The sequence below is a fragment of the Zeugodacus cucurbitae genome, chromosome 6, assembly GCF_028554725.1.
Source record: "Zeugodacus cucurbitae isolate PBARC_wt_2022May chromosome 6, idZeuCucr1.2, whole genome shotgun sequence".
Taxonomy (NCBI): Eukaryota; Metazoa; Arthropoda; class Insecta; order Diptera; family Tephritidae; genus Zeugodacus; species Zeugodacus cucurbitae.
In genome coordinates, this window is record NC_071671.1 from 65294446 (window position 1) to 65304691 (window position 10246).

Here is a 10246-nt window from a genome sequence, read left to right on the forward strand (position 1 = left end):
TATGTAAATTTTTTAATTCGAACGAATTCTTTTCTCATTATGTTTATTTAATTTGCTCTGTATTCTTATTTAGTCTTTAGTCTTTTTTGCGTAGGATTGTATTTCCATGTTTTTCCTTTTCATTCAGTATTGTCGAGCAGTTTGATTTTCATGGTCAATTTTCTGCTGATTTCAGTTTATTTTAGTCATAAATCATACGCCAGCTGGTGTGCGTTGTTTTGAAGCAATTCTCTGTTTTTCATGCGTGAATCATCTTTTGTTGTTAGTGTTACAATGGGTTAAAATCTTACAATCAAATGTAGTAGAATATATGAAATGGGAAAAGAAGGAGATTTATGTATGATCTGCCGAGAACTGACATCTTTTCTCAAAACTATTTCAGGAATTCGTTCACACTATTACAAAAACAAAAAATTTAATTTTTATTTTTTTTATTAAATTAATAAACCCTTTATAGTTAATTAGTGCATAATGAAGCCGAAAAGAAATATATTATTTATATATAATAAATTTTCACATTTCATAATCTCCTTTTTCTGTAGCAACGGTGTAAATTAAGATCATCACTTTGCATAATTTTGTAATTGGAAATATTTAACCACAGAACCATATTTTTCTGAATTCTAAAAGCTAAAGCAAGTATATATTTCCTCAATTCTCTTAGACTATATATTAAAACGCTTTTATAAATTAAGCTAGTCAAGACATTGGCGATATCCGAATTGAATTTGTACAAATATTTTTGATGATAATTTAGTATATGTATATGTATGTCCAAGTACTAAAGGGAAGATCTATAATAGACAATTATAATTTCAAAAAATCGATTTTTTGCTTATTCGATAGTTAATACTTTCAAAAATATCATGTGAAAGCGGTAAGGTCACTTCTTGAGTAGTTTTTAAATGGCGGAGTTCTAAAGAGTGACCGCTCGCAGGCATAAGCCGCCATAATCGAAACTTTAAACGAAACGACATTGCTCCAAACTGCTGACATCATAACTCAACGAGAAATTTACTGTACAATGACCTACCTCTTTTTGATTTGTTGAAAATTATCAATTTGGCATTAACAAAACTTCCAGTTTTTTACCTAATAAAATTAAATTTTTTTTCAGAACTTCACCATTTTTTTATTTTTTTTCGTAGGTCATTGCATAGGCAATATTTTCAACTTTACCTACCTCTCAAGACAGCACATAACGTTATTTTTCAATATTTTTGTAAAAAAAAATCTTAAAATATAGCTGAGAGTATACCTTATTATAGCCAACAAGAAACTTCGCAACATTCGATCGAGTACTTTCTTTAAAAAAAAATTCACGAAAATCGCCTAATTTTTCATGAGTTACACTGGTATAGCCCCTTAAGTGAAATCTTCCATGTTAGCATGTCAAATGAAATATTGCGTATACGTCGTGGGGTATGCATTTGTTAAGCTTGGAAAATGTAGATATTCTATCGATTTAAATAGCATAGTAGTTCCAAAACCTCATGATTTTCATTTAGTTAGTTCAAATAATGTATGTGTCCATCGCTGGCAATAGATGTCACAGTCGTTGTCTTCACAATTTCAGTGGGTACACTTGGGGCACTATGCCGAAATTTTAACCTGCGATTTAAAAATAGCCAATTCGCATTTACTATCATCCTTAAAATATGCTCCGCTTGAAACAAGCATTGGTTTTCATACTTTACATATAGATCTAGAGTTGATCTTCAGTCTCTTTCACGAATTATAGTCTCAATTTACTCAAGACTCGTTGCGCAGAGTGAATATGCAAGTTTCGAAATCAAGAAAGTCGTAGTAAAATCGAAATTATAAACTATAAAGGTTAAACCACGTTTTATTTGACTTGTTCGGAGTAGAAGGTTGCCACATGTTTGAAAATATTTAGTAAAAAAAATACAAGAAAATGACTTTGATGAAAAAACGTTAGAAATTAACTAAGTGTATTTCAAGAAAGCGTATATATTAAATTTTTGTATATGGTTGCCACCTGTTTACATTTTTTACTTCATAAAATTGCTCAAATAAATTAAATATTGCTTTATGGATATCAAACAAAGCATATTTAGAAAAAAATTATGTCGGATTTAATTGTGAAAAAGGTTGCCGGCTTTATTAAAACTGAATTCAAAGTAATTTATATGAAATAAAAAAATTTAAAAACAAAAATCAGGAAAAAGTATTGAAATATTTAAAATATATTTAAAATTAAAAAATAAATTTTTTTTTTGCATTCATGTTTATTCGACTTCAAGGTTATCATAAAATTGCGTTACTTACAATTAAACAACAATATTTTTTTATAAAAAATTATATAAGAATTCAACTAAATATTTTTAGGTGTAGGTTTAGCTTGCATAATAATAATTAACTAATCAGTAATAATAATTGACCTAATTTATATTAATAATATATCAATTCAACATACAATGTATATGTATATGTGAGTGTGTGTAACAATACTATGCAGTGCAAAGGAACGAGGTATTTGCATTTTCACCAACTTTCAGCACAACTCAGTTGTAGAACCGTATGCGATCGCGATAATTTCTGATGCTATCGAGCAAAATGCAAGCAATCACGGAGCCAATGAACTGCAAAAGATAAAATTTCATTAAAAATAACTCACTTTCACTTTACATTTATATTTGTAAGCGCATGCTTACCTCCATCATAATCAAACACCAGCTGATGAGGTTGAAGCTGCTTGTCTTCTCACTCACATATTCGCCGAATTTCTTCTCACAACCATCCACATAGAGATTTAGCACGCTCGTACAGTCCTGGTAGCGGCAACAGCTGGGCGGCGGAACTTTGTCCATGAGAAAATAGTCATTGGCGCTGCTTTTGCCGCAACAATGGAGCTATAAGGGAGGAGAAATAATATTATTTTAGGGGAGCAAAGTAATATTCGTTAGGGGTTCCATGATCTGAGTTCTTTGTTTGTGATATAAGCACGTGTGTTTGTTTGTAATAAATTACTTATAAATCTTACCCACTCTTCATAGAAAGACAATGTGGTATTTGTATTTGCATTTCGTTTATCCCAAAGTTCATCGAAGCCCCGTTGTAGACCGCTTGAGAGACTGCCGCTAGCTGCCGTGTAGCTGATGCTCACAAGGAATATTTGTATGACCAGCAAAATGACTAAAATCACAGCATACTAAAAATAAAAGATTTAATCATTATTAATATTTGTTTATCTGTTAGATAGGACCCTCATCCGTAATCGAGGATTTTCAAATTAGATTTCAAAAACTTTTAAGTAGAAATCAAGGTGAGATCTTCTATTACTGAGATTTCTTCAGGAGGTATTTATTGTCTTGGATTGAACAAGATTGCAGGAACCTCGTCGTAGTTGAGTTGGTTGTGCACGGAACTGCCACACGAAATGGCATAAGTTCAAATCTCGGCTGAGGCAAAATATGACATAATAAAAAAGTATTTTTCTGACCTCAGTAGCATACTGCCCGCTATAGCTCCGAGTGTATATCCGACTTCTCTAGAAGTGCGGTTTTAAATGGGCCTCCATTTGTTGGATGGTATTATCTAGTATCCCCCAAATAAGGATAAGAAGCTTAACTGAAACTTTAAAAGATGCTTTTATGCAAGATAATATCATATTGTACAGAATCTCTTGAGGGAATACTGTTACCGATAAACCATTAAATACTTAAACGACTTATGCTAGAATCAAGAACAAGAAGAAGACAAAACATATCATAAATTATTCAAAATGAACTTCAGAGTTCTGAAAGCATTCAGTTGATGGATTTCAATATAAAATTGAGGAAACATTTGAGTTTTCATTCGCCGTAAATGAAACAAACTAAAACACCTGTGTAGACAATTACCTTGGAAATATTTCGGTAAAACTATTTACACAGCTAAATATACCGTTATTTATAATTTTACTTTTATTTTTTATCTACAGAATTAAGCTGATATTAAGCGGCTCTTTGGTGCAGTGGATAGCACATTGGACTTCTAATCCAAAGGTCGCGGGTTCGACCCCCGCAAGGGCTCAAAAGGTGTTATTTTGTCCCTAAAAGGACACTAACATTTTGGTTAGTCTGCTAAGAACTGTAGCAGTCGTAGCCAGTACTTTTAGCTGTATAGAAATCAATTTAGTATTCAGAGCACGCTCAAACTTTTTTACAAGGTTTTGATGGCTTTAAAATGTTACTTTATATTTTGATAATGAATCAGGACTTACACTTATCAACATGCTTTTGGACTCCATATAAGTTGCAGCACAGCCAAAGACCGCCATCACCAGTAATACAGCGCCGAGTAATACAATTATAGTAGCGACCAGAGTTTCACTGTTATCCACATCAATTTCTCCTATATTACTATGTAGCCAAGCTCCAAACCACATTAGAATTACACCCATGATCTAAAGATAAAGGAGAAGAGTGAGAGAGAAATTGAGAAACAGAGAAAATATATGCAATATGAAGTAGAGCTTCCCTACAGCTCTTAACTTAGTTTTTCCTTGATTCATTCGATAATTTCTATTGTCCCAACTTAACCTAAACATTCATTTTAAAAATACAATAATTAAACTTACAAATATTTACATCCACATAAAGGCCTTACCTGAGATTCTTAATAAATGTAAAGTGTGAGTCTTATAGCTAAAGAGACTTATTAGTTTACAACATATTCTGTCGGCGGAAAGATTTTGAACCGAAGCTCTCTTATATCCATAATAAAAGAAGTATATTCTTGAGTTAAGCCAATCTTAAACACTTTTATCGTATCCTAACCTCCTTTGATTGTATCGTGATTTAGTAACAAATTTCAGTATTCTATAAAAAGGTAAACTTCTTGGATGTATTAGCATCATATATTTATATAGCAAACATACTGTTGTGAAACTCTACTAGTTCAGTAAACACAGTTTTTTTCGTGTCTCTTACCGTTGTATTGAAGAATCTTGAAACACTTGTTTAAATAATAGATTTATGAAAAAAGAAGTAAAGAACAGTTATGTTCAATATTTATATAACTATTCTTTAATTTTTTCTGCTTTTATTAGTTAAACTTGTTTTATATTTTTGAGCGTAGTTTTTAATATTAAACGGCCCTTTGGTGCAGTGGATAGCACATTGGACTTCTAATCCAAAGGTCGCGGGTTCGACCCCCGCAAGGGCTCTGAGAGACTATATTTTGCATGATATATACTCCTGTTTTACAGTTAATGAATGGGAGACACCCTAATAAAACTAATTTTGATCAGCTGATCTGTTAATTTCTCTTGCCGGATTGAATACGGATATGCTTCAAGCAAGTTTCGACAAAACTTTATATATTATCATGTAATATTTGTTGTTTCTTTTTTTCATATTCGTTATGGGTTTTCTAAAACATTCCTTCTTTTACCAGCCACACAGTATTTGTTTTTTAAATCACATTTTCTCTCCACCAATCCCAATAACATTCGCCACCACTGTGTACAATTTTATTTTAAAGCTTTTTGCAAAGCTCATGTTCGCTCAAACTTTCAAAAGTTTGCACAATTATTTTTTCACAAACGTTTTTTTTTAAATGCTTGCGTTACAAAAAGTGGAAAAGAAAGTTCAAAAAGAATTTCGAAATGACAACAAAACATAAAAAAACAAACAATCTTAAAAAAATGTGTATGTTCATATGTGTGTATGGCTTATTGCATTAAAAATGAGAAAAGCGAAAAGAACGGTAAAATTTTGCAGTTTATTTTTAACGCACACACAATATGACTAATTTTTGTCATCCGCCTCTAGAGACAATACGCTAATTTGGCCATGTAAATAGCGAAAAAAGTGAAAATTTTCACATTGAAGAATTAAACAAATAAAGAGAAGATATAGGAATTTTGGGCATTAATTAAGTGGAGGATATGCAATATTTTTGGCTGGTTTCTCATAACACAGTATATAGGAATAATATCTTCGAGATTACAGCTAACTTCTATACCATATTATCGAACCATATGTGAATTAAAGCTATCTAATAATTTTAGAATTAACATTCAAGTGAGTTCATACCAAAAAATTTATGAATCCGGCTTTTCTTTTTGATTCTACGAGGTGTGTTCAGAAAATAACGGGAATTTTCGTTTTTTGAAAAAAAAAATTATTCATTCGTGCGCTTGTAAAACGGAGAATGTTTCAGGTTCTCTTAGTTTTGGAAATAAGAAAAATTCACATGGAGTCTTGTTAGAATATGGAGGCTAGGGCATCCTTACAGTATTGTTTGTGGACAAGAATTAACCACGTCTATACCGGATATGATGATTTTCATACTTCCGGTTAGTTTTATACCGCACACACGATTTTTGATATGGTTAAGTAAGAATTATACACATGTTGTACGTTTAAAAATATGGTATAAAATATGAATTACATTCGTGTTTCCCTTCCTTTTGCATTGATGAGAAATGAGAAACAATAAAGTCATCAGAAGAAGATGAGATCACTTGATACCAAAAATGAACATAAACGGTTCATAAGTATGTACATATAATACTAGGGATTGAGTCCACATTTTATATATGGAATCTTAGATATATCACACACCATAGTTAAACTGAACTAACTTAGTCCTGCCTTACTTGTTGATACTGTCTTTCTTTCGAATTCATTATAACTACATAAAATATTTTTTATTGCACAATATTTTGCTTAGCTTTCGCAATACTTACAGCACAAATCGCATTGAATACGAATAACGTGACTTTCAGGCGCTTCCTGGTGCAGCGAAACATTTTTATAAGATGAACAGCTGTTGTCTTTATCCTTCAAGCTTTGAAAAGCTTCTTGTAGAATTGTGTATATAATGTATATTATTTTAATTTAATTAACTAATCACTTATTGCTGTCAAAATAATACTGTTATCCACATTCACTTAGTAACTACTAACAAATACTCGTAAATATGTTTGTATGTACGCAACAACGGTTAAAAATAACAGAAAACAATTACACAATCGGTTCTAAACGAAATTCCTTTACGCTAGCAAATTCACCAGACACTGCTGCTCATAGACTACTAAAGATCAATCGTCACCGGCGCACTCGCGGCCACTTTCATAGCACGTTCACGTAGCTTTTTAAACTGAAACTGACAATAAGCAGCTAGAAAACGACAAAGTGGCCCTGATGATCTGCTCTGCTCTGTTTTGGCGGTGTCAACCGTTGTAGTACATACCTTTGTAGAGCGATGAGCTCAACGATGACAAAATTTCCGATCGCCGTGTCATAAGGAAATCTCAAAAAAACAAACAAACAAAAAATCGAAAAAAGACTGTCTTCTAATTGCTAATAATGCTCTTCGGTCATTCGGTATTTTCTGCTTTCCGCTGCTGTAGCGCACTTTTTTCGTTTTTATGCTTTCACTCTTGTTTGTTTTTGTTATTGTTGTTGGCAACTTTATCAACATTGGCAATACGACAAAATCTGCTGTTGTCTTTCACTCTCTTTCAGACGCTCTACAGCGAAGACACAGGCATTTGCATAAATTAAATATGTCGATGTGTGTGTGTGCGATTTTCCACCACCAAGAACGCCACAACTCGCCTACATAGTCCCCATAGTTGCTGACCAATAAAATGCAATGGAAACTAAAACAATAACACAATTATACAACAACAACAACAACAACAATGCATGGTATCAAAGTGAAAATGAACGAATATTTATGAATTTTAAATGTCAACCGCGCAAGCTGCGCCTACACGCCGTGCACACGCTGCTGACAGCGCAACGTTGGTGGTGGCAGCGTTGATTTTATGATTTTATGATCGGAAATTGTGGCTGGCCAAAAGACCTTAAAGGCCAATATCAACAAGCTTAAATGGGATCACATATTTACATACACCCACAGGCATACTTTGTAATAGTGAAAAGCTCTTTGTAAACACATGCAAGTTTATTCCGTTATTTTCGTTGTTGTTTTTAGAAAAAACTATAGACCATGTGAGTTCTTAGCAAAATAAATATGTGCGTTTGCGAAATGCGAAAACTAAAAGTGTTTTGAATGAGAATTGTACATATATATTTAGTATATATGGGTAGTCCATGTACGAGTATATGAAATACATAATTGCACTTTCATTTCCATCTGAGAATTCGATTTTGTACTCACTTTCTTATTTATTAGATTCATTAAGAATTTATACACATATGAACTGTTTCAACCATATGGCATAAGACACCAGCTAATTTTTAATAATATATGATTGACATGTATAACTTCAAAGGCTCCTCATTAACGAAAAAACATATATGTTTTTTATTTACTTTTATTTCTTTATTATTTCATACATTTGCAGAGTACTTTTTTATAACTCAAAATCATATACGAGGTGTGTTCAAAAAGTAACGGGAATTTTCGTTTTTTTTATTTATTCATTCATCTACATTAATATTGTAGCCTTTAAAATAGTCTACATACGATATTATATACTTACGCCAGCGCTTCTTCTAAGCATCGAAACACTTCCCGAACTCGATTTTTGGGATATCCATTGGCTCTTTCAGCGTTTTCTCATATGCTTGTAAAAGAATGGCCTTTAAGGTACTCTACTATATTGTTGGAAATAAAAAAAAAAACACACACACACAGAGTCATGTATGACGCATATGGAGCTTGGGGCTTTGACCAACTATTCACGAACAAGCAACGGAATGCGCGCTTTTGACGAAAAGAAAAGAAAATCATCAAGCTCATAAAAACACATCTAACCTTAGTGGCTGCTACAGACAAACTAAGCAATGAGTACAGGGAAGAATTTTATCCTACTTCAGTTTCGCATTTCCGTTATTTAGATGAATAGAGAAATTAGCTTGAAGCTTTTACCTTTCACTGGAACAACTCGTAGTAAAAAAAAAAAGAAATTGGACCTCAAATTCACCTATTTCTTTTGAATCCTATCAGCTTGTTTAAAATTAGAATATAAAGCTCTGTCATCAACAAATAGATCGAAACTACTTAAACAATATTTGGCAGCTCTCATATACCAATTTTAGAAATCGGTTCATGGCTTTCCATAACTCACATTATCAAGAGCTCACTGCCGACTTTGTATGGAGAATATTGGTCAATTTGTACGTTATATTAATAAAATAAGGCCAGCATTGTTTGTCTAAAAGGAGATTTGATGCTCGAAAACTATACAAAATATAGTTTCCAAGCCCCATTACTATAACCAGCCCTTAACTCAGCGAGAATTTTTAAGAGATATTTGAGGGCCACTAACGTCTGTGATCTCGAAATTCTTAAACGACATTCATTCTACATAAACTTCCTAATTTTATTTATAGACAACTGTATGTATGTATGTGATTGGCGTTCAACTGTTTAGCCGGTTATAGCCGAATCGATGAGAGCGCGCCACTCCTCTCTTTCCTTCGCTGTTCGGCGCCAGTTGGAGATTCCAAGTGTAACCAGGTCGCTCTCCACCTTGTCCCTCCAACGGAGTGGAGGCCTTCCCCTTCCTCGGCTTCCTTCGGCGGGTACTGCATCGAACACTTTCAGAGCTGGAGTGTTTTCGTCCATTCGACGAACATTACCTAGCCAGTGTAGCCGCTGTATTTTTATTCGCTGAACTATGTCAATGTCGTCGTATAACTCATACAGCTCATTATTCCATCGTCTGCGGTATTCGCCGTTTCCAATGTTCTGAGGTCTGTAAATCTGGAATGATAAGCGACTTGTAGAGTTTGATTTTGGTTCATCGAGAGAGGACTTTACTGTTCAATTGCCTACTCAGTCCAAAGTAGCACCTGTTGGCAAGAGTTATTCTGCGCTGGAATTCGAGGTTGACATTATTGGTGTTGTTGATACTGGTTCCCAGGTATACGAAATTATCTACTACTTTGAAGTTATGACTGTCAATAGTGACGTGGGAGTCAAGACGCGAGTGCGCCGACTGTTTGCTTGATGACAGGACCCAAGACGACCATGTTTTGGCTGTTTAACTTATCTCTTTAACTTATTGAGAACAGAAAATACACTAACCAAGATTATTTGAACATATATGGATGAAATACTTGTTTGGAACGAGTTATGACGGTACTTTTTCTGGAATCACCGTAAAGACTGAGCACTTTATAGTATCACTCGTTGGTTATTACAATGATCCATATAAAAATGAGATCTATTCTAAAAGATCTGATATCTCAGGTCGGAAGCTGGAACATATAGATTATATTGAGAAGCAGGCGGCGACTAAACAAGAGAGCGCAAAAAT

General features: G+C 33.4%; 1 protein-coding gene and 2 non-coding genes across 3 annotated transcripts; 2 read left to right on the top strand and 1 right to left on the bottom strand.

The window, feature by feature from the left end:
- Positions 1 to 2476: 2476 nt before the first annotated feature.
- LOC105211639 (protein late bloomer) lies at positions 2477 to 7181 on the bottom strand. Its single transcript, XM_011183170.3, has 5 exons — positions 6698 to 7181; positions 4226 to 4408; positions 3005 to 3172; positions 2676 to 2873; positions 2477 to 2603 (listed from the first exon to the last, which is right to left on the bottom strand). Exons 1-5 carry the CDS (start codon positions 6758 to 6760, stop codon positions 2526 to 2528), a joined length of 690 nt encoding a protein of 229 aa, XP_011181472.1. The 5' UTR covers positions 6761 to 7181; the 3' UTR covers positions 2477 to 2525.
- Trnar-ucu (transfer RNA arginine (anticodon UCU)) lies at positions 3963 to 4036 on the top strand. Its single transcript has one exon. It is a non-coding gene; the product is annotated as a tRNA-Arg (tRNA).
- Positions 5098 to 5170, top strand: Trnar-ucu (transfer RNA arginine (anticodon UCU)). The gene has a single exon. It is a non-coding gene; the product is annotated as a tRNA-Arg (tRNA).
- Positions 7182 to 10246: the final 3065 nt, after the last annotated feature.